General features: G+C 37.5%; 1 protein-coding gene across 1 annotated transcript; it reads right to left on the bottom strand.

Annotated features, from left to right (window-relative positions):
* Positions 1-10,495: 10,495 nt before the first annotated feature.
* Positions 10,496-20,233, bottom strand: PDCD10 (programmed cell death 10). The gene is made up of 8 exons (XM_026061130.1): positions 20,217-20,233; positions 18,365-18,575; positions 17,487-17,540; positions 15,928-16,045; positions 15,145-15,271; positions 12,584-12,662; positions 12,161-12,243; positions 10,496-10,975 (listed from the first exon to the last, which is right to left on the bottom strand). The coding sequence occupies exons 2-8, from the start codon at positions 18,458-18,460 to the stop codon at positions 10,894-10,896; spliced, it is 639 nt and encodes a 212-aa protein (XP_025916915.1). The 5' UTR covers positions 18,461-18,575; positions 20,217-20,233; the 3' UTR covers positions 10,496-10,893.
* Positions 20,234-25,850: the final 5,617 nt, after the last annotated feature.

Here is a 25,850-nt window from a genome sequence, read left to right as displayed (position 1 = left end):
TTTCTTCTGGCTATATAATCTGTGCAGCAGATTAGTTGAAAATACAGACTTCATTATTTTATCTTGACTGTAAGATATTTGGGTGATACAGTATGGTAACATTCAAAAGCTAATGGTAAGTGATTTGCCTTTCTTGACATTAAAATATTTCTCATGCTAAAGACTTTAGGCAGCACTCTGAAATTGTGCCAGACTCATTGGCCTGCAAAGCTTTCTTTATGCTTGGGAAGTTTTATTATTATTATTATTACAGTAATGTTCATACTCCCTCGCTGAGATCAAGGCCCCGCTGCRTATACTGCTTAAATAATGAACAGGGAACTGAGGCATAGAAATTAAGCAAGTTGATCGAGGTCACGCAAAGGTTTTGAAGAAAGCTGGAACTACAGCCACTGTTTAAAAAAAAAAGCCATTCTGATTCTCTGCCCATCTTTTTCGTGTGATGTCAAAAGTGAGCTGAAATTACCAGAGGCAAAACCACCAGTTCACCCTGTTGTAAGAAAAAGGGACCACTGATGCCAACTGTACAGCAAAAATTCATAGAAAAATTGCAGTACAGGATACATGTGTGTAACTGCCATGTTCATATGAAGGAAACTAATGCGTGTAAGAGACCAGTACAAACCAGATACGCCTGGTCCCACACTCCTGTTCTTCCAGGCTCTGTCCTGTCTATTACTTTCTTATGCCACGGTGGTTATGAATTTGAGCTGACCACTAGGTCAAAGAGATGCTAGCTGGCAACTCACAGCAGTCATTTCCAGTTGTGTCACACGCAACACAGTATGATCTGACTTCATTAATTAAAGATAGGAAATAAGTCTTGCAGTACCACAGATTTACTGTCAGTGTCAGGAACATGTCTGAGTTCCGTCATCAAGAAGAGTCAGGAATGAGAACTAGACGTTCAGCAGGTGATTAAAAGAAATAAAATAATGTAAAAATCCTTTAACATTTAAAGTGCCACACTGACGGCAATTCTGACCTGAGTACTGAATACTGTAGCACAAAGGGGGATTTTTCCACAATGAGCAAATTCTGACCCTCTAAAAACCAGTGATCTAYGAAAAAAGGAAACTGAGTTATCTTTGAACCTGCAACTGATACTAGAATTTGATTTACTTTTTCATTTCTGAGTTATTTATTGAGGGGTGTTCTACCCATTGCAAAAACAGTTAATATACTTTATAAGAAGTATATACCATATACCATATATACAAAGATGTAGCTTCAGCAACTACAGACATACCAACACCATGTTTAATCTAGTTTGTGAGGAAACAAAAGCACAAGTTACACTCACCCTCAAGCCAGCGCAGGTTTCCTTAGCCCCACACCAGCACTTTGCTACAGAAACAGATTCTCAGCTTTACTGGGTCTGGAAGCCTGTTCCTACTAACAGGGACAAATCTCAGTAACAGACTTCTGGTGTCACATTTTCTGTAAGGATAACTTTAATACTTACAATTAATTATGAAATTTAAAACACTGAAGCTCTCTAATTTTCAAGTTCCAATCATAGTAGCATTAAGTCTTTTGTCCAACTTTGAGTTCTTTCAGTAAGATGTACCAGTCAAAGAACAGCCTTTACTGGAGAGACCGAAAGAAAGCACTTTGGGCATGTTGTCTATGATGGATGTAGATTATGTGTTGGATTTCTGAATTCTATTTTAATAGCTCACAGACAAAATAAATGTAAAACCRTCTCCTCTGTTTCTGTTGTTAATTCTACTACAAAAATCTGAAATACGTAGACTTGTAGAACAACTTGTAGAACTCCTTTGTTCCACAGGAAGGGAGATCATTTCAACAAAGTAGCCACATTTCACTGCTGATCCTAAAAACCACCCAAAACATTTAAACACCCCACATATTAGGCTATACTGCAACAGTACAGTTGAAGGGAATTAAGAATAAGCAACAGAGGCTTAATCATTAGACAGGAAGAACTAGGCAACATTAACTGTTGGAAGCACTGTCATGCCATCAGCCAAAAAATGTACAATGTCTATAACCAAAAATCTGATCCAGCTTCCACTGAGATGAATGGCCTTGGACATTTAGACAGCTTCCTTAGACATTTAAGGATATAACTAGTTTGTAATTCCRAACAAGCAAAATAAAGCAAGACTAACACACTACACTTCAGATAATTTTCAGAGGTCAAGAAAAACAAATGATAAGGCCAAGTTTTTCATTCATTTCTATAATTTTTCTTCCAAGTGATTTTTGTAAATATAGAAGTGACCAGAAATTTTTCCTCCACAGCATGTATGYAGCAGAGTGTGTGGGTTCAGAACCATCTATTAAGAAGTTCAGAAAACCCACAAAGCTGCAAACTCCTAGAATTTAATTCCAGGAATTTGATTCAGAGTGACAGATTATCTGGAGATGTACAGAAGTGACAGTTTGCAGCTGGACCATTTCTCTAGTAAAATCCATCTGTTTTAGGCATTTTTACATGATGCACTTTTCCACTTGTTCCTAAAGTCAGGCTCAAAGGACAGTGACTAATAGTCTGGAGAAGAACAGAAATTGGAGTTTGCAGACTGAACACAAAAGGAAGCCCAATGACAGCTGAAAATGAATTGCTGAGTGCAGCTGCACCTTGTACAAATGAACTCCATTCATTTTAAGCAGCCTCAAAGGCTACAGAARCAGAAGAGTCTGGAAACAAGTGAGAAGTCTGTGCTAGAGATTATGCCCTTGAGCTAAGGCTATTGCCTGGCCCAGAACGGCTACAGACAGAACAGGGCTTCAAGTCACTTTGGCCCGCCTGCCCCGAGCGCCAGACCGGAGGCCTCAGGCGTCTGCTCTAAAACCTATGCCCAGAGGCAACGTCAGGGCCTGTGGCACTACAGAATGATTGTGCTGATATTCATTACACGCTCTCTGGACAGTCAAGAAGTTAGCACCTGAATCTTCCATCTTACATTTAAGCGTTGCAATATATATTCGGTGGAAGAAGTGGTAGCTGCTGATTTTTTATTTAAGCTGGTATTTCCTGGGGTTGACCATTTCAAGAACTGGGTAAACGAAAGAGGCACCAGCTCATGTATCGTGCGCCTGCCTCTGTACCCTATCCAGTAAAGATGAAGCGAGAACACTGAGCATGTCCTGCCAGGCTCAGCGTCCTTGCAGATGGAGCACTGCTACAAGGTCACACATCACGCTTGACACCTCAGTGAATGAGAACTGGCCAAATAGCAGTTTTGATCTCTAATTATTCCAGTGTGTCAGCCTTGCAGTTTAATTTGTGTCTGATGGACATGATTACAACACGGGTTTTTTGCACCTCAGCTGTATTTCCCTTACACATTACTTTGTTAATGCAAGTTGCTTCCATATATTGGCAGAGAATTACAGAAGCATTATTGCATGTTCATGAGAAAAACCTCTAGATAGAAACGGGTCAACAGGTTGAAGTTTACTTACTTTGGCATCATTAGCAGGTGATGCTATTGCTTGTATTTCATAATATAAAGCTCTCTTGTTATGCTGGAAGGAAAAAACATGCTTAGCTTTTAAGTCTTTATGTGGATAACATGTATTTCTTTTTTGAAAAGACTAGCTCAGTTCTCATTCAGATATTGCTATGATAGAAAACATCTACTTGCAAAAGCCTTTGGTGTTCAAGTTTTGATTTAGTTTTTGATATTTAAAACAATACCTAAAAGGGAAGTAAAATTCAGCTTCAATTATATTTTCATTTCCTCCCCAAGCCTCATAGACACTTATCAAATAAGAAATAGTAGACATCCCCCCTTCTCCCCCTACTCTTTGCAGCAACCAAAGCTCTTTGTGAGACTTCAGAGCAACTTTCATTCAAAAAGTTTTTTAGATTTAGGCAAAACTTTTGGCAAGCAGAAGTTTGCTAAGTAGTTCAGAGCAGAAACTTAAATTTATCTTCTCTCCTACTACATTTTCATACAATTTTTGCCTCCTGATAGTATTTTGGGTGACCTGAATTACTATGCATGAACTACAGAGCACGTCTGATACCGGGAAAGTTCCTCAAACATCTGCATTGCTAGTTTTTGCCCACCCAAATGGTCAGAGCTAGTCTGAGTTAGAGCAGATAAGCAGCATAACTCCTAAATATTAGGGCCAGATAAAATGATGGCAATTTGTCTAAAGCTGTAGTTAATATCATATGGGAATATCATGGGAATCTTATGCAAAAATAATTATTGTGCCGATTGTCTAAATTCAGGCAAATCAGAGGAAGCTTACAGCCAGGTCTGAATTTTGCTTCTCAGCCTTCCCAGACAGTATTTATTATCCTCACCACACTACATTCTTGATAGGAACATCCGATCTCGCACTCCAAACCACTTAAGAAAATTCTGTTTGTCACTTTCATTAAGCAGATGCAGAAAAGCAGGCAAAATCATTAATACTACACGGTTATGCAAACATCAGTGAAAAATGGTTACCGCATTTTCTTGATAAGCTTTGCAAAATTCTTCCAATTAACATTTTAATTAGAAAATTCACTTACCATGAAAGTGTCCTGCATTTTCTTAAATGTTGTACTCTGCCTGCTCTCAAGTTCCTCCACAGCATTTTTACTGTGGCTTCTGAGATTAGATACCCAGCAGCAGGAAGGAAGTTTAAGTGAATTATACTTATAGTTGATAATTGACTCTCTATTTTAAAACTTATGGCACTCGAGCTTCTATTTCACCCATCACTTGTCCTTGAAGAGTAATTCACCTTTGGAAAAAAGGGGTTACCTACTGTGCAAAAGTTTAATAGTTACAATTATGAAATAAAACGTAGAAAACAAATGTTTATTTAGATAACAGTAGGTTTAAAACTTTAAGTTTAGCGAAATACTACAAAATATTCCCAAATCATGATATCCATTTGGTACAATGACCCCTTAAACTGTGATACAGAAAAAAGCTTAGACGTTTATATTGCATAACTGACTCTGTATTAGAAATCAGCAATTGAAAATCCATTTTGTTTACCTTGTCACCAATAAGGTGTTCAGAGCTGCGATTATAACTCCATTCCTTTCTTGAATGCACTTTGTAAGCAATAACACTTTTGTCTCTAGAGTAGGAGAGTTTAACACTCACAGGAATACTCAGTTTTTGCTTCTCTGCAAAATAACTGAACTTTGACAAAACTAATCTTTACATAAAGTAGGTTTTCTGGAATGGTAGACTTTCAAATTGCAAATTCTCACTGCATATGCTGCCCAGTAAAGCCTTACTGATCTTAACACAGTTTGATCACCTAACAAGTGCTGCAACCTGGCAGAAAAGGAGAAAGTGATTAAACCCTTTACCCTATAATTGTATACTCTGATAGCGTCCGGGTGTTGTTATCACAGTCTTTTGACAAGCACGATCCAGGCACAAACAATTCTTGCACCTAAAACACAGGCAAGCTGCACTCCTTGTCCTCATTATCGGGTATTAAGAGCCACATCCTTGCACAAATTTTGCAAAAACGTTTGTGGAGAAGACAAGCAGTATATGCTGAATTAAAGAAAACACACGAACATGTAGGAATCGATCCTGTTGTAAATCCCTAGCAGGGAGCAGTCTTGCAAATACAACTATCCTCTTGCTTTTGTTTTACTTTGAGAGAACATAGAAGAATTCTTTGCAACATGCGATGTGGCCTTTTTAATTTCACAGCTGTTTCTAGGAAGTATTCCTGCTATATAAGATAGAAAAGGAATTAAAGGAGAAATGTCAGCAAGCTGTATTAGAAAAACAACTATGACTTAGAAAAAAGTAATCACTGGAGCATCTCAAAGACTGAGACCTATCTTATTATCAACAAACCATCCATAGTAAGTGCRATAATTAAGTTTGCTGATGATAACAGTAGGAAGCATCAGAACACCAAACATCAGAACATGGGATGACTGAGAACAGAGCAATACGAACAGGATGGAATTTAATGGAACAAAAATGCAAGGTTACTATGAGCTGCTAGAAGTTTCTGTTGTAAGCTGGGGGGCCAGAGATGGAAATAGGGGAGAGAGAGAAAGATCAGCAGGTTACGTCGTTGCACAGGGCAACAGTATGAAAAACATGGCAAAGTCTCATGTTCTAAAGCCTGCAGGAGCTTGAGGCTTCCCAAAGTCCTATAAGCCTAACACTCCCTGCGAGCCAGGCTCACTGTCACAAAGCAATTGGGTCACAGTATTTCCCTACTCCCCCATTTTCCACTTGTTTTCTCCCTCACCACCAGTACATACTACCYGAGTCCTTGACATGACAATGTGCTGCCTGTAGATCCTGCTGCATGCCATACTCGGGTCAGGGTGAATGAGAAGGTGCAAAATAAGAGATTAGGGAGAAGATCCTTACAGCATTCGGCTAGAAAACCATCTTGCATTGTGTTGTATGTGGGTCAGGACCACTTTGCATCGTCTCAGAAATCACGCTTTAAATCTTGATTATATAAGATCACACAAGATCATACAAGCAAGGGGGCAGGAGGGATAAAGAAGCTGAGAAGGGACCTCACCACCAGAAAAATCTCTAAAACAGCCAAACCCTACTCCTCCACTTTGGAGATGGCAACTCCTCTGTGGCAAAATTCAATTTTGTGCTACAAGTTTAAGGATAAATTGTTTTGTCTCAGCCCTGAAGGAAGAAGTTTAGCAATGCCTATACTTCTGCTATTTTTAAGAAAGACCAAGAGCTTGGCATTGTTTATCTTTAAAAAGTGAAGCCGAGGATGGGATACAGTTAGTTCCCCATAATACATTAGAAAACTAAAGTGAGAAAGAGGGAAAACAAGTTATGGACAAGGTTAGTCAATTCTTTCTGATAAATTAAATTTATGCTTTGTATTAGGCTACCATATTTGAAAAGTTCCCCCACCTCGCCCCGACTGTTTTAAAATTAATTCTAACAAAAGGAATGAGGACAAAAAAGCTGGTCCTAAATACAGCTTGATAAATTAGTGACCATTGTGTAATATTGTTACCCTCTGTAAGAGAAAGCCAAACTTAATCTTGGAGCACCTTTTTAGTCCTTTTTTTCTAGCATTAAGGTTGCAGCTAGTAAGTGGTTCCGTTCCTGAAGTACCTTTCCTACTAGTCTCTTTTGAAAGCAAGGTCTGCTCAGAAGACTGCAAGAGGAAAAACAGGAACACTGAAGGGAAAAATGGCAAAGTTAAGTAATGCTCTGAATCCTTATGCAAAGCCAGAACAGTTCCTACACAGTCTGAGTAGAAAGTACCCTTTTCAGAAAGATCAGAAGAGTCCTGCAGGAAGATGGAGCCAGACTGTAGTACAGTGGTTTGGGCAGCTCCCAAAAGACTCCTATAACAAAGCAATATTCTTGAGCAGAATAGCTGGTGTCTACTCCAAAGGTAAGTGATAATCACTGCAGCATCAGCTACGGTTATTAGTATCACACATTTTCAGAGTTACGCTTATTTCATCGCCCTTTTGTTCTCTTCATAATGGAATAATCAAACTCAGATTTGTGGCAAGATCATCTAGATAACCTTCCTTCCATTCCCCATTCAATTCATAAAGTAGAATACATATGGCATCTTTGTAAAATCAGAAGATGAGATAACACCTGCAGAATAAACAAGATACATTTTTCCTCTGGACACACAGTGAAAGATCTGAAAAAGAACAATAAAAAGGCAAGGTACAATTCCATACTAACCTAGATAGAATTACACAAAAAGAATGCTTAATCTCAACGTTGATACCTTATCATCATCTTATTGTCTGGGTAAATCGAAGTTCAGACACCAGGCCCCGACAAGTTCTCCCAAGAAATTTCCTACCTGTCACGTTATGATGTCAGCTCAAGATAAGGCTTACACCAAGCTAGGCACCTTGCACATTTTACAAGTTTGTTAAAAACTTCATTTTAGGAATATTAAAACAAAAATCTTTTAACCAGAACTTGCTGAGAAAGGACCATCAAAACAAATCAAGTAATTAAGACAAGCCATGTTTCTTTGCTTCATAAAGATACCAAATATGCAAAGCTTTAATTTTATTAGATTGATTTTTGTCTGTTAACATTGTATCAGTTATAACCTACATTCACAGCAGAAATTTTATAATAGCAATTAGTAGCACTTTAGCTGCTGTATTAAAAATATCTTTAAACAGAAACTTATCACTGGCTACTCAGATAACTTGAACATAAAGTGCAAAATCACAGTAAAATTCAGACAGATTTATGCCCCAGCTCTTACTCAGTGGAAGATAAAGCAAAGTTTGTAAAACCACTAGATATGGATTCACTATACACAAGGGAGGAGTGTGACCTGCATATATCAGTTTAATTTTTCCCATTATCAGACAATGATTAAAACAAGTAATTTTCCATTTTTAAGGGTAACAACCACCAAAAACACAATAAGGTTACAAACATAAAACAAAAGGCATTGGTCAGACTACCTGAAGCTTATTGCTATACTAGGTGCCTTTACCTGATAAAGATGTTTGGAAGAACTGAGAAACAGTTCATTTCTTGATAGCCTTTGTTCGATTCTAACTTCAAGGAATCGGTTACCAGGGCATAACACATCATTCTGTTTGGGACACAAGTCAAAAAACATATGTACATACGTGTGTGTAGATTTTATTTATATACATATATACTTATATACTGTGCATGTACATACACATTTTGTTTGGAATTACCTGCAGAACAAGTATGTAAACACACTATCATCATTCAACCAGCAAGGCGGCTGGCCAGCACTAGCTATTGTTCCTGTTGTTATTGTTCCGCTCTTGATTTGGGCAGCGAAAACTCCGAATTTTATTAGAATGGGGTCCAATTCATGAAGCATAACCCAAGCTGTCATATGTCACTCCTAACAGCCACCGTTAACAGGGTACGCTTGCCAACTGCAAACACACTTTCAATGCAAATTAAGTATCAAAAATTGTATGTCTTTTCCTTACATCCGCCTGACTAACTAGTTTTAGTTAAGCCCTTTGGTACTAGGTCTTAATTAGTAAGTTAGCATCATCCACAAGGAAGACTAGTAAACCTTTTTACCCACAGAATTTAAAGGTGCAAATTAAGTAATATTCTAAATTAGACCAACTGCCTCCTCCTTAACTGCTAGCATCACTTCTACCACTTTCCAAAAAATGACAGTTCAGCATGTCAAGCTTTAATAGTTACCATATGAAGTTTTAAGTATTATAAACAGTGTACGTGTACCTTTGTAACATTACTCAGCTCAATCTGCTGGTAAACACAAGACACCACTATCAATACACTACTGCCACAACAGAAAACAGCCTGAAGAGCAAAGCTTTCAGGACTCTGTCCCGGTGGTAGTTTTAGGTAAGCATGAAATTCACAGCATACGTTCCCAAGAACTCATTTTCACTCAATATCCTCCACGTCTTTGTTACATTTCAGTACATTTATCAAGGACATTTTACTATGTACAGAGATACAACAGAACATCCAGAGTAATTCTGGAGGGATGCAGGTATCATTTTTCCACTTCTAGACTATTCAGGCAGACAACCAAAGTTTAAGACCCAGCTGCTGTACTCTGGGTAAGGTGCTTTCCCCAGGCGAGCAGGACAGCACAAGGCCACAGAGTGCAAAGAATGTCTGGCCCTACCTTTTCTTCATCATCAACACCTAAACACAGAATAGTCCGGTAGCAATTGTGCTCTTTCGGTCTGAAGTGATCTTCCCACAGACAGCTTCTACAGATTTATAAACTGCTCAGATTCTTCCCTAAGTTTCCTAGTTATTTCAATGCAAAGACTAAATAAGGTTTTCAGAAATCAATTCCATGAAGACTCTTTGCATTTCAAAATAAACTCAACTTGCATTTTGAAGGGGCATGCAAGATATTCAGCAGAGCATGTGGAATATTGCCATGCAACCAGAGAGGTAAGATTTGAGTCTTTGTCCATCAGCAGTTCTTCACCATCTGCTTAACGATGAAATTTAACAATCTAGGTCTCATGTAGTTAAATAAATAAAATTAAAAAAAAAGCCTTCATGAATAGCATAGCATGCATAGCAGAAACATCACTGGTATTACCTAGAAGAGGCTCCCCCACCACCAAAAGGGGCGCCAATATAAAAACTAGTTGTCTTAAAATATTAAATTTGACCATTTGCTGCACACTCAAATGCATATATTTAAAGAGTATTTCTGTAATCAAAATCCTGGAATATTCTAGCAGTAAAGCCTGCTAATCTGCCACCAACAAAAGGTTAAAGAAGTGGGGTTAATTTCTATCAAAAAGAAAAAAACAAACCTTGCTTCTGGCATCCTTTATAATTTTGCCAAAGATATTTTAATAGAATTTTTCTGGTATTCTGGTCTAATATTGGATGGCAGTCAAAATCTCAGCTTTAAAAGAAAAGCCCTCACTTTTATACTGATCTAAACTGCCAATGGCCTTAAGCACCCAAATAATTTGAATTTCTTCCATTTAATCAACGTTCTGCAGTTCTGGAAAGATGTTACGCATTTCTGTTCACATACAAAAGGACAGTCTAACAGATGTAAACTATTTATTGAATATTTGCCACCAATATTGTTAAATACATAATCTTGCAGTTTTTCGCTTTCAAGTTAAAATGTCAGAAACAGAACACCAAATATTTACAATTCTTATAAGGAATGTTACATAATGACACATTAAGGCGTAAATTCTTTTGGCTTATAATTCTGAAAAGAATGATAATAGCAAAAAGTGATGCAAAATCTTCATTGTGAGATTATGATTAAGCTACAATGTTTTACAAAAATATGGTGTAAGATGGCAATAATCCCATTCAAAATCCTGCATTAGGCCCCTTCAAGAGGGGCTGATAATTTATACAGTCAAAACTTTAAAATTTACATATAAAGGTACCCTATCCACCATTGAAAAGTACAACTCAACATATACAGTTTTCAGGCCACAGTTTTGAAGGTCTGGAGTATCAAGTTGGTTTGATGAATTAGTCGGTTGGCACTTATGAACACATTTATTGCCCTGTTAGAAAAGAAAAAGATAACACTTCAGACACTTCTAGAAATGGGTCATGTCATTGAATAAAATATAGCATTAAATCTGGGTAACTAAATATATTAGCATCTAGGCTTTGCAAAACAATATCATGAAACATATCAAGATGCTTCTGTGGTCTACCTTACGTTTACAGCTGGCAAACAGATAGCCTTTCTAGACCTACCTATGCAAACAGGCCTACCATTTATTGGCAGGAACCTAAAGGCTTTGGCTCTCAATCATTTAGTTTTGGGGGTTTGACTAACTAAAAAGAGTTGAACAGATGGTCACTAAACGTCTTTTTTTTTTCCTGCCCAGAGCTGAACACTGCATCCTCTGATAATTTCAGAATTTGCAACTCTTCCCTCAACAAATACTGAGCATGCAACATTTGGAAGCACCACGCTATTTTGTCTCTTTCCTTTAGTAACACACTATCCCCTGAATGTTCTTAGCCTTTGCTACGTTCAGCAAGACCAGCAACGCAAGTTAGTTCTCATCTGTAGGACAGCATCATGTAGAACACACTTTGGTACTGTCAAAATCTGAGAAGTATAAGCTCATTATCCAAAACCACTGCTACAATAAAATACACGTGAATAACAACTTCAAAAGCCAAAGCCTGGAAAAAAGCCTCGCTTAACTGACTAAACTACTAGTTAGAACATGAAAAAATTGATCTGCTGAGTCATTCCAAATACTACAATGCATTAAGTAGCTATGAAGAAAGGACAATAAAAATTTAAGTCACCTAAAAATGCTGCATAGATGTATAGTGTTTTGCAAATGATATTTTGAAATAGGGAGGCTATTTTTTCCAAATAAAGTATTCATAAGTTTTCCTTGTATATACATACACAAAAACACCACATAAGGCTATACAACTTAACTACATGTGTAAAAATTCAAAGCTAATACTGTATGTGGATGTTGTATGGTCTCACAAAACAGATTTTCCCTCCCCACAACTGCATTACAAAAGGAATACTATTTTAAAGCAGCCACAATGGTCTGAGGACACACTCAGAATCTAGGTGGAGAAAAAATTAGACAAGCCCTGAGGAAGGTTGTTTATGCCCAAAAGTTATGTGATTTTTCCAATCATGCCAGTGAGGCAAATACAAGATTTTTTTCATTAAGTACAGTTTGTCATTACAAAAGCATACTCACTTTCCATCTTTAAAATAGGTTTTCAGAGTATCACTGAAACTTTTGGAGTATTTTACAAACTCTTTCTTTTGGTGCTCAAGTGCCTAAGAAAACAAAAAACAACAGAAGTAGAACCTTCATGTAACTGTTGGCCACAGTGAGAGTCTTTAATAAGTTAAAAAAGAAAGAGGAAAATAGGTTAAAAATGTGTACATACAGGAATTTAAATATTTTAGAATACATACAGAGAAATGATCCTGTTCCTACTAAACTGATACTTTTCATAAAACAATTTTCTTGCTAAAGCAGTACGTCTATTTGAAGTTTTCTTTGGCTACACATCCATCATTGACCAGTTAAGCTCTCCTATTCATCCTTTGATCATAAGGATACCCTTCCTCTTATACTATTAAAAGTGCTGTATAAAGAAGTTATTTCACATACCCTCCGGTTCTGGTATTGATATTTCTTGAAGACATTATTTACTGTGTCAAGAAGTTCCTTTATTGCACTCGCGATGTCCCTATTTGGCAATAAAAAAATAGTTGTAATATCCTTAAATTATCCTAATTAAAGGCTGGAATTTAATCCCCTTCTACAAGCAGTCAAATCATATTTCTTAAAACATTCTCTACTTTATAGAATGAATGTCAGATAGGATGTAGTGAGACCTAATGCAAAGAGCCTGTCAAGTTACAAGGTAATTCAAATTAGGTAACAGCAAGTTAAATTCTGTCTAGTAACACGGGGTTCTTGTTAAAAATGCTCAACTCTATTCACTCTCTCACACGCAAGGATCAAGCTACGTTCAAATGGGAGCAGAGTTGCTAGTATCTTCTACAACTGTTTAAACATTCAGACCTAAACACAATGTTTGATCCTTCAATTTTTTTCACATTAAGAGTTATTCTCTATGTTGAAGTGTTTTGTGATTAGCATCATAGAAGCAACGGAATGAAAAAAGTCTTCATGGAGACCTCAGTGCTAGCAAACAGACCCCTCCGTGTCTCCCCCAAAAGTAGCGAACGTATTGCTATGTAGTTCAAACTGCTCAGGAGGACCCACCCTTAATAAGGCTTAGCATTCCCTCTTGCTGTATTGAAGAGTAGTTACCAATACTCTGTATCAAATTCTTCATTTCTTGACTAAGTACCATTAGGGTGTGTCATTAACGTCAGGAGAGTCAGAGTTGTAGCTCTGTGGCATATGATGCATTACCTTTATTAAAATACTTGATAACTTCGTATTTCAGAGTATTCAAGATCATTTTCTACTCACTAGGCAGAGTGTACAGATATTCAGGTACTTTTCTGCTACAGTGTTACAAAGTAATTTCTTGCTTCTGAGATCAATGACATTTCAAAAACACATCAATAAAGTACAGTGAATCCAAAATTAATTGCGAGCCATCCAATAAGCCAAGCTTAAGACTTCACATGAATACAACAACTTTGACCCTTTGTTTCATATTTAATATTTGTGATTCTGTAAGTGTTCTTTGCAATCTTAAGATATACAAATTCTCTACTGACTTTATTCTCTTAAGAAGGGAAATCCACACACTTCCACCTCCTTGCTGAAGCTACGAGTTCCAAAAGACAGAACGCCCTTCGTATTAGAAAAGAACTTGCAGGCAAGGGTTGCAGGGGAGAGAAAAGACTAATACAGTACATGAGTAAAAACTAGGTCAGGTAAACTAACTGGTTTACCAAGTATTTTCACTAAGCGAACTAGTCTGTTTCTAAGATTTCTCTGCAGGAGGTAGAACCCCTCCCACACTCCGCTCTCAGACTGACAACACAATCTGTTCATTTGATCCCTAGCAAAAAAGAAAAAGGAACCTGCGTGCGCAGTGACAACAGAATAAAGACAGTCCTGAGAGAGATCTACTGCTGACAAAGTTTCTCTGCGTCAACGGCAGATCCCCTTTAGGAGGTTCCAGATCCTATTACCTTGCTCTTTGCCTGTACTCCAAGGAGACAGAATCCCCTAGTTTGAAGTACTAGGAGAAGAACTATGTTTTTGAGGGAAGGACAGGAGAGGAGGAAAGTTGACTTCTAAAGAAACCCATTATTAGATATGGGTAAGAGGCAAAACTATAAAACCCTTACATGATTTAAAAAGGTCACATAATCCTGCGTAACTGATTCTGTTCTTGAAGAGGCCTTTTTGAGTCCTACCATCACAACAGTACTTAAGCAGCTGTATGTGCACATACAGTTCATAGTATAAAAGGGAACAAATGAATATAAACATGAAACCAAAGGAAATTAAATACACAGTATCTATTAAACAAATGCTGCTAAGTTCTCTTAGGGTAGCTATATAGCTACATATCAATGTGTTCTACATACCTTTAAAATGACAGAAATTGTAAAAGTTAAATAGAATTACAATAGTGCAATTAAGGTGCTATCACTTTAACGGTTCAATTTTTCAACCACGGAATATATCATATTATGTCAACAAAACAGCTCCTAGCACATACCTACTCTTTTATACTTCACAGTCATGAACTAGAGAATTCTACACAGGGGTAGAGTGATTTCCTAGGACTTCAAGACAAGTATCACAGTAGTGATATTACAAGTTTGTACAGCCACTTTAATTAATCTGTAACAGCAGAAGTGGTATAGTATAAACAGATTCAGAATCTTATATGCTATGCAACATTATATGAATGTCACCACAAACTATTTCTTTCATGAGAAAAACTGATTTTAATTCAGCTTTTCATGACTGTTGGAACTGAAGTTTTATCTGGCCAGAGAAGTTCAGCCCGAGCAAAATCAACGAAGAAACTAATGCTTCTTCCCAACTGTGCATAGACATTTATTTAGCTTATTTAAAACATAGCATCGGTCATCCTGACTTGGCCTAGCCACACTCCCCAGGAAGCACTTGCCTCAGCAAGCACCAGCACATAAATTGGTTTTTAGTTTGTCATGTTGAAGGACAAAGTGTTTGGACCTGATCTGCAGATAAATACATACTATAGTACTTACTTGATTGTCTGAAGAAACCTCACTCTGTCATTTATCTCATCAGGAATCTTACTAAGAATCTGTTTAAGTGCTCGTGCCTTTTCATTCAGGTCTTGAAATTCTGGTTCTGGTCTTTCAATCATATATTCTAACAGGGAAAACATTCAAATATACCATTAGTTTTTCTTCAAGTTTCTAGTGACAGCTAAAACTGCTACTTCACAAAATGCAGCAGTATCCCCATGTCTCATTTCAAGGTGAACACAACAAACAATAGCCACACACACAAAACAGCAACGGATACATTTTGCATCAACAGAAATATAGCATAAATACCTTTATTACTGGAAATTTGAACAAGAAAAAAGCCCATCTTATTTTATCAGTGTGAGACGCTGAAAACATTACACTAATCAAATGCAGTATTAAAAAGAACTTAAAGCTGCTTTTTGCTCATATAACTACTGCTAGTAATTTGAAGCATGGAAAAAAAAGGCAAGTTTTATCCTCTCCCTCCATATTTGCTTTTTTTCTGTTTGTTTAAATTGCAAAAGGTAAACTATGCAATTCCCCACACAAACATAGGTTCTAAATATTCATTTTCTTTCTTTATTAGTCAAGTACGTTTGGGAGATTGACTTCTGAAAGAGGTATTCAGAAAGTACTACTGTTCTTCTACTATGCTGAATAATAGGAAACCTATTAAGAAAAAGAATTTTTGAAAATAGGTACAGAGAAATGCATGTTCCTAGGTAACAGTATAATTAAAAATACACATATTCAACCTAAGGGATGAGATTTTACCTTCTACATCATCAGCTGCCATACGCAGAAGAGACTCTGTGAAGTTCACATCCACACTTTTTTTCTCCAGAATTTTCATAATGATGTCCTGTGTGAGACCTGGATTTTCTTTTTCAGCCTGCATTGCAAAGATTTTTATTTAGACATGCAAGACCTGAATACTGTAATCAAAGGCAGACTTTTATGCAACATACTTCACATACAGCAGGAGTTTGCTAGAAACTTTAAGAGCCTAATGGGCTTAACAAGCATATTACATTGTGCACCATTCTTCTTACTACAACATCCATTTTTCTTAGATTACATCAGTGGCTTTGCATAAGCAACTTGCCCAATAAGCTTTTCCATTCATTTCAGTTTGAAGAAGAAATATTCCATAATTAAATTCTCCACATTTTGTTTTACTCCTATAAACAAACTTTGAGTGAATTAAATCCCAGTATGTACAATATCTTACTTTGTGTCAACCACAGGTATTTCACCCCATTTCCACAAGAGATTTTTTACGTCTGTGTCTTACAAATCACTTCATATGCTCAAACATCTTCTCACTTGCTTTTTTGGAAAAGCCACTCTCTTGATTGAGAACAGATTTCTAAGTCAAGCTGAACTAGACTAACATTGGAAGTTTTCACACTACCTGTGTTGCTATCAAAAGATTATGCTGTGTTAAACAAGAATGAGGACTTTTTTACTACTACTGTTTCTTTCGGCATCTTAGTTTTTGCATTACTTGCATTCTGCTTAGCTCTTTATCACCAGTTTTAAAAACATTTTTTAACACACAAGAGCTCTAGTTGAGAATTAAGACTGTCTAGGTACAGTTACATTTAAATGTAGAGACAGGGAAGTATTATTTATTTACACAGCTCACATGCTAAGGTGGTATATTATGTATATAGTTTTTTTGTTTAAAGGAAAAAAAAAATCACTGACACTTATAAATAAAGCACTAGGAAAAAATCAATTCCTAAAGATTTAAAATATGTGCAATAAAAATTCTAAAAGGAAAAGCACCTTTTTCTTCAATTTACTGCTGGATGCAAGCATACCAAACACTGAACTTCTCTCTCAGCCACATAACAACAAAATCCCACATCCATTCATTTTATAAATAACTTTTGCAGTTTGCTACATACCTATTTCCCCGTATACATCTACTCTAAATAATCTTGTCATGTGTAGGTTAAAATTTTGTTACCTTTACCATGTTTGCCCTGCCTTCACTGACCACCCCCTCATTTAAGCTTTTGTATAACACGGACAAGATAGATATATCGAGCAGTTTTATACAAGGCATGTCTTAAATCTTTCAGATTCCTCTTCATAACGTGTACGGCCACACTTGTCTAACTTACAGATGGATATTACCAATCCATGCAATTGTCCACAAATATGTTTATATAGATACACATATGTACTTAAGATTATGGATTAAGAACAAGGCAGTCTTAAAACAAGACAGTACAAGGAAGCAAGACAACTGAAAGTTATTTTAAGCTTCTTTACAGATAGTTTACACTCCAAATAATCATTCCTCAACACAAGTCACTGCTCACCTTAATAAAAGCTGCTCTCAGTGTCTGAGCTGCAGACAGATTTACTCTTTCTAGCTGCAATGAAAGTTTAGAACGATTAGCAATTCTAATGTTATCAGAACAAAACAAGTCAAGTACCCAGGTCTTAACTTATAGAACAGGGAACAGACAAAAGAATCCGAATGACTGGTCTAATTTGAAGGATAGATAAGAAGTTTGCTCCCAAAGGGAAAAAAGACTTCCCCCCTTAAATAAAAGCATAAAAATCCCCAAACATATCACTGGACATGTTTTGATTTTGTCCAGCCTGCAGCTACAGTTCCAAAGAATCTTTTGAAAACATCCTGACCATCTCCAATACTTCCAGAAAGAGAAATATCCTATTAAGTTACAGCCATTAGCAACAAAAATAAAAGATATTATGCTGTTCACAGGTAACTGTACATTACTTGTCACAAAAAAATCAGAAACTCTAAAGCTATATTGTATCTGTAACTATTATAGCTGAAATAACTCTGGAAAAAGCCCAGAACTTATTTACAATAAAGAAACACTAAAATAATCATCTCAGAAGGAACTGCACATTCAAGAAAAACGTACAATTTTACCAAGATAGTTGGTCTAACCTTTAGCTTCTATATTGTGCACTATCAATCAACCCTTTTTTGTGAAAATCTTGTCTACTGCAAGAGTTAAGGAAAAAAGATCCGGGCCAAGATAACTAGCAACCTTTAAAGTGTTGCCTTCATGGAAAGGATTAAAAAAAATCCATAGAAAGACGACTGTGTTAGATGTGTGGCAGAAAGCTTTCCGTATCAAGATGAGCAACCTATTACTGGGATCATATTTCCCAACGTAAAGGGATTTATTGCATTCTAAAGCAAAGGCATGTAGCTTACCTCATTGAAGACAGGGTACATAACAGCATAAAGTGGCATGGAAACCATAGAAGTGGTCTCTGCTTCATTCTTCATCTCTTCCATTGTCATCCTCATTCAAAGACCCACTTCTCAAGAAAAATGCTATAGAAGCATAAAACTCCTCATTCACTGAAGCGTTTCTTCTTTTTCCTCGTTGTGCAAGAATAAAGAACTTAAAAAGTATATTGTCCTTGGGAAGCATGAGGGGGAAAAAGAAAAAAAAATTAAGACTGCTTATGACTGAAGTTTCTAAAAATGAAAAAGCACAGAACAACACTAAGTTTACTATTGCCCGAAAAGTAGGAATTATTTTATGGCAGGAGTTTAAGTAAATATGTTTCCACTTAATGGAATTTCAAAACCCTAGTTCAAATTTATTAAATGAGCACATATCTTCAGTAAAGTACTACTGAAAAGCTTTGGCTTAAGTTCTTATATAACTCGTTTTCCTGAAAGCAGTGATTTTATTTAATACACAAAACTTAAATCTTGCCACCACTGGTAAGCAACCGCATAAGATTCCTGGCAACTCTTATACGTGAAAAGCTTTGTTTAAAAGCATTAAAATGCTGCGAACCCAAAATACTAATAGATGTGTTATGATACAGCTAGCATTAAAAACTAGATACATATTCTAAAATACATAGTACTTGTAGCAAGTTACGATTCTGTTGAAAAGAACACTAATGAATATTACAGAACACAAATATCAGTGCCTGCTTCCTACCCATCTGAGTTCTGAATACTACATCGTTGTTTTTGTATAAGCAGAGGTCTTGTTTCCAGTCAGGGTGTGTCAACAGCTACGTTAACTCAATAGAAAATTGTTCCAGTAACTGCACCTAGTTTTTGGAAGTTCTCCACCCAGTCCAGCTCATCCTCTCCAACATTAAGCGATCACTGTTCAGACCCAGAAGCAACGCGGAAAAAAGGGCACCCTGTAGTTCATAAGAAATCTCTGTAAAAGTATGCTGTATTTTTTGTTTAACAGGTCAAGATTCTTTTAGAGTATTTTACAGAAAATATTTGAGTTTATGGACTTAAAGTCCAAGTTTGGATTAAAGATGCACAGAGATAGATTTACTTTCTTGACACACTCTTATTTTTCCTAATTGCTAGGAGAATTCTTCAGACATCAGGCATTCGTGTATTCAAGTATTGGATTTTATTGGCATTTTAGTGTAAAGACAACGCAAAGGGAATTTAAGAACTATCACAAGCTATTACAGTAATCAGTATCATTTCTCAGTAGTTTGAATAGGTTAAAATGCCAAAATGTTTCTTCTAGCTATATTCCTCCTTACGCTTTGCAGTGGCTAGGAGTCTTCTGCATGAAAGCATTTAAATAGAAAAAAAAAGTTCATTTTGCCCAGGACAGGTATATAGGAGTTAATTATAATTATACAAAGGGAAAATTGTTATTGGTTACAGTAAGCACAGAGAGGAACTTGGATGACTACAAATATCATGCACGTCATATCTAAGCATATGACTAGGTGGTTTGAATTTAACCAAAAAGTGAGAAATCAAGTAAAAAACTAGTCACATTGTAGAAACAGCCCATAGTTAAGAAAAGTTCTGAAAAAAATTAATATGACTATCGTAAGAAGTGACTGTTCTTTATGCAAGTCTTCTGACATGAATTACCTATTGTAATTTTTTTTAATCTTCATTTCATGTATTGTTCAAGCCCTTCATCATGACATACACAGGCAGATTCTTGTAGCCATAAAAAGGCCTACTGTGATTTTAAAAAAAGGATCTGATCATATGAGGAATGTCCACATAGATGGAACTGCAGAATTAGGATTCTCACATTTATATCACTTACCAGCAATTATTTTACAGCTGTCAAGAACACAGAAGAATACAAGTGAGTATTCATTGCACCTCAAAGTTAAGTATATTTAAAGAATTTGTTTCAAAGTTATAAAACCATGCAAGGTCTACTCAAATATTAGAGGGGAAAATACTAGTTTAAACAAGTTTTCATTCACAACTGCAAGTATCAGCTGTCCTACTTATTACAGGTGCATATTCCCTGTACTAAATAACTCAGGCACATAAGGGCCAGAGTGGGGTGGGAAGGGAGGAGGGAGAACTGTTTATTTTACTGTTTAATTCTATGTTTCTGCAAGTTAAGCAGAAAGAAATAATCAAGTGACATACTACACAAAGGAGGACCTCTGAAGAGAGCATTTTCAGATTAATTTACTGCAAGTTTTTACCTAAATTATTGTCATCAGTAGATTTTTAGCTTAGTTTAAGACAGCCCTATCAGGTAATTGAACATTGCTCTAGTCTTCCTAAAACAAGATTTTTGATCTCAGGAGGGAGAGGAGGGAGGATAAAAACCAACCATTAGATAAAATTACACTGTTTACCAGTTAGCAGTATGCACAAGGAAAAAATGCTAACTGAAAAGATGTGCTTTATGATGATGAAAAACTATTATATCATAGACTACAATGAACAACCCATTTACTCCTGAACAGCTCCTGAACAGCCATAAACTATTACTAATCTATGGTACAGTTTAACCTGCCATATAGAAACAAATATACACAATCTATCATCTCTTTACCAGACACCAACGCTTAAAAAACAAAAACAGACCTGGGATTTATATTAATACAAAGGATACAAGTGTTGTGACTGAGGACAAGAGGTGGTTTTAAAAACATGTGCACACAAAAATCATGTAAGAAACACCAAGTACTTTTGTTGCCAGCCTATGAAGAGAAATATAGTCAAGATACCATTAGCCCTGGTTGCCTGTTACTCTGTAAAGCTTCCCATTTTCCAGAAGATAATTGCATAACAACATGACACTGAATTACCTAGTGCATCTGACTGCTAATATCACCACACTATGTATCTTCATAACTAGAAAGTGACTTCTTTACATCTTTGATATGTAATTTAGGCATACTGCAATCTTTGATAGTGAAAAATAGCAGGGAATAGAGTCTTTCCAAAAAATCACATTCATTTGTGTTACGGAAAGATAGCTTGTCACAGCTGCGCTAAAACACATACAAATAATATCTTAGAAGGAGGTCTTAATCCTGATTATGGGCTGAATCGCTATGGAAACAAAAATCAGTTCTATTATTTAGATAAATTATTAGAAAGTCCATGAGCCTTCAGAAGGGCCTGACCAAAGCCAAAGTTTACATGAAAATTATCATGCAGGTTTAACATTATTTTTGGTCTGTGATCAAGAGCCGTCACGTGCATAGCACCAAGACTTACAGCGACACTGTCTTCTGAAAGCTTAACTCCAGTTCACCAGAATCTCAAAACAGTCTTTTAATTGAGATAAGTTTACACTAGTTCCACTAACCATTTAACTTAGTTTTTACATTCTCCAGAAGATGGAATAAAATTCTGTGAAAACATGATGTTAGAACAGCACAATGTAGTTCTGTGCTAACTGAGCTCAGACGATTCCTGGCAAACTGCTACCAAAAGATGCACAACGGTGTTTCGCAGCTGGCATAGAACTTGTTAACTGGTCTGAGAAGGCAAGAAAACAGTCAGATCTACTGTCTGGGGATAAACACAGACTGCCAAATATGAACTGCACGTAAGCCTGATTTTTATTACAGTGATCCCACGGATTCAAACACTGCTATACCTACTGGCTAACAGGCTAAGTCATGCTTTACGTTACATCGGATGAAATCAGCCAGAGAGAATGAACAGGATGGATACAAGGGAATTTAGAGAGAATCTACATTTGAAAACAATGCCAAGGTGCCTGTCTACAATCCTGTCTGCTCAGTCTTAAGTCAAACACATCAAGAGATGTATTGGCATGTGTATCAAGAGATGTATTGACATGGAGTATGCTTTCACCGTCAGTACAAATCTTGCATTCTACCCTTTAAAGTTTCAGCACTAAAGTATTATTATTCCAGCTATTCAGTAAGCACTGAGAGAATCTGTAAATTTTAGCCGATGAACAAATTCCAAAGAATTCTTTGATGGACCTATTCCTCTAATATCTACCCAATGACATTTTAAATCATTCTGCTCAACTATGTCATAAAAAATCCTTAAGATAAACTTCCCGTAAGCCAAAAAGAATATATAGGAAAAAACCCCACGCTTGCTGAATTTTACAACTACTCTTAATGGTGACCAAAGTAAAAGCTTGCTTTTCCTAATCTATGTCACTGACAGATTTTTGGTAAAGGACTAAATCAAGTAGCAGAAATACAGCTACTTAATGAGAATACCGCTACAGTTTACAGTAATCTTCCCCAAACTTGTATTTGCTCATTGGCCAGCATGAAAGCCAGTGAGATATCTATGAACATGTGTTTGTTTAATACTAGCTTTTCAAATTGTGTTTAAAGAGAGCACAGCACCTTAATTGTAACTGTAAAGAAATTTTTATTTTAAATAACAGAAACATTATGCATCAACTAGCATAACTCAGGATTGAAATCCTGCCACCGGTAGACCTACCTATGCCAGTATAATGCTGCGTCTATCCCACTCTCCAGGCTCCGTATACCTTAAATCTGGAAAACCTTAAGCACCTAGACATTAACGCCTAATCACAATCTTTCTTTTAAGAAAGCACTGAAGAGGAAGAAGGCCCCAAGTAGTGATCTACCAGATTGATGATTTCAATAGCTGGCTTCTAAGGTAGAACCAAAATTACAACTCTACAATTGCTGGTAAAAGCTGCTCTTATTACCCAAAAGTTCTGTTCCACCTTTTGTGGTCAGGATTCAAGAACATCAGGTTAAAGAAAAAGCCCTCCAAAATCCACATTTTACAAAAAAACCCTAATTCATGCTCAAGAAGAAAGAGGTGGGGAAGGGAAATAGCAGTTAGTGTGAATATTATCCCAGATTCACAGAGACAAAAAGCTCGGCCTTTATTTGTAAATGTGCACAGTAGTCAAGTATTTCTTAGAAAAGAAAGTCTCATTAATTAACTAATTACAGGTGCAAATTTTATGGGGGGGGGAATAGAGTATACTATTTTAAGTGTACACATACCCCCACCCAGCTTGGTTGCTTTATTATGCTCCCCTCATTAATGGTCATTTAAAAAACAGTTAAAAATGCTTCTTCCTTTTCAGACACTAACTTACCTGCTAGCACTATACTTCAGTTATAGATTGTAATCATTTCCCATTGTATAACTTAAAGTATATGGTATAAAGCCTTTAAGCTTTGTACTTAAGATATAGAACTACTTTTCTTCTTTTAAAAATTGAAGAGACTTCATGATGCAGTATGCATTTGCAAAAAGACTGCCAGAAAACACTACAGCAGCTGATCTTTCAGACCCAGAAAAGCAAGGCTTTGGCTAAATAAGAATACTAAGAAGGTTAGGCTGGCTTGAGACATTTGGAAGTTAATTCCTTGTCATTCATTTTCTGAAGGTCTCCTGATTCAGCTTTCTGAAGGGCAAGCAAGAAACACCATTTCTACATATTGTGAAGAACTACCTCACCTTCTCTGGGGGGAAAAAAACAAAAAAACAAAAAAGAAAAGAAAAAAAACCACAAACCGAAAAACACCCCCGGATCTAGCTGACAAGTACAGGTTTCTGCTTTTAGCTACTGCAACCCTTAGAGAAACCAAAGGCCTACACCAAAGAAAATATCGCTTTTACCTCAACTTTCATTCCCTGTGCAGCATACTAGCCATCTGGGGGTGGGGGACCAAATGTGAAGACAGACATCTTTTTCCTTGGAATGAGGCGAGTAAGGAGAAAAAGGTTGATGTGTGTATGGGGAGCGGGGAAAGGGATGAGGACTGAAAAGCCAAGTCTGATCAATACATATCTTCTCCAGTGTCCTGTCTGAAAGTCATCAGTAACACATTTCAGAGGAACACATTAAAAAAAAAATCTCAACAAAACATTAGATCCAACCGCTTTAATTTTCAAAATCAGAAGAGACTTCAAAATTTAAGTTTCAACACTCACTTTCAGACCATTCATTGGAATTAGCATACAGTTCAACTGCGATGACAACTTCTGTATTCCAAAATCAGTAAAGATAACCAGAAACAGTTAAAAAGGCACTCTACTGTACTAGTTTCATGTTCTAATTTGTATACCCAGTACTTTCACTGAAAGGATAACAAAGAGCATTGTCAGAAGACAGCATTGAAGTTTTAAAAGGATCTTTAAACACCTACTGCTAAAGAGATATGCAGTTTTCAAATACACTATAGCCACTTACACTTGAGTTCACTCTGACAAAGCATAACTGCTTATGCATTATATTACTGTGAGAGCAATTCACATGACTAACTCAGAAATCACACAAGCAATTCACAATAAACCCAAGAAGTCTACTTTTAGTATCAGATTAACTTTAAAAAAAAATACAAACTTATTCTGGAATCACTCTTATAATTAATTCACATTCCTTTGCAATGCTGAACTCCAAAATGAGGATGATTTAATCTTTCCTAATATATCTAATTTTTGTGCTTGCCACATGAGGAACAAGAATAGCCTCCTGGACTGTACCTCAATTTCACTAGTTACCCAAATGAAAGTTATTTTAACTGAAACAGGTCACTATTCTTAGCATGGAAAATGGAAACAACGTACGTCAGATTCTTTTTCAAGTTCCTCCCCCCACTTTGGGAATTTGAAACTAAAGATAATATTTCTGTCTCTATTATTCTATCAAATACTCTAAGAAATTAGATACAAACAAAACCACTTTAAAACACACAAACACGTTTCAAGACGTAAATGAACCACAGGAAGCAGCTGCTTCCTCCGATACAGAAGAGACACAAGCCTGGCCCAAGGTTTCAGCCACCTACCTGCGCCCCCAACACCCGTAAGCGGCGGGAATGAAGCAGAGCCGCCGGGTAAGGGAGCGGTTTAGAGGGACACCCCGGCGTTTACTTCGCCGTCTCTCCAGGCTGTAATTAAAGCAGCCCGGGCAGCGCTGCGGGCCGGCCGAGCCGCGGCCGCGGAGCGGGGCTGCGGGGCACTTTCGCTTTCTGCAGAAATGGTCGTTCCCCCCCCCCCCCGGAGAAACCCTGCCCGCACCGTGGGGCGCTCCCGCTCCCGCGGCGGGGCCGAGCCGAGCCGAGCCGCCACCCGACAACGCTCCTCGCAAGCGTGAGGGCGAGCTAAAAATACACATCCGGGCCTGCGTCTGCCAGGCGCGGGCGTCCACCCGGAGAGCGCCGCCGGGGGCCGGGGCCAGGCCAGCCTCCCTCCCCCCCGGCCCAGCACGGGGGGCCCCGAACCCCTACAAGGCCGCGGGAGCGGGGGGCGCCGGAAGGGCGGCGAGAAGGACGAGCCCGCGCCAGGCCTCGCCCCCGCCTCGGACCAAGGGGAAGCCGGTCACCTGCCTGCCCGCGCCAGCCCCCCGCGGCGGGGGTTTGGGGAGGGGAAGGGGGCGCCTCCCTCGCTCCCTGCCGCACGGCGGGGCCCGCCCGGCCCGGCCTCGCCTCGCCTCAGGGCG

This window comes from Apteryx rowi, unplaced genomic scaffold (assembly GCF_003343035.1).
Source record: "Apteryx rowi isolate R43461 unplaced genomic scaffold, aptRow1 scaffold_10, whole genome shotgun sequence".
Lineage (NCBI taxonomy): Eukaryota > Metazoa > Chordata > Aves > Apterygiformes > Apterygidae > Apteryx > Apteryx rowi.
This window is presented reverse-complemented; position numbering and strand designations above follow the sequence as displayed.

Bases quoted from the DNA above. Each gene is read 5' to 3' on its own strand.
- PDCD10 (XM_026061130.1), bottom strand. From the start codon at position 18,460: ATGAGGATGACAATGGAAGAGATGAAGAATGAAGCAGAGACCACTTCT. The intron at 17,541-18,364 runs GTAAGCTACATG...CTTTCATTGCAG, and splicing joins TGTACCCTGTCTTCAATGAG to CTAGAAAGAGTAAATCTGTC. The intron at 12,244-12,583 runs GTATGTGAAATA...TTGTTTTCTTAG, and splicing joins ATCAATACCAGAACCGGAGG to GCACTTGAGCACCAAAAGAA.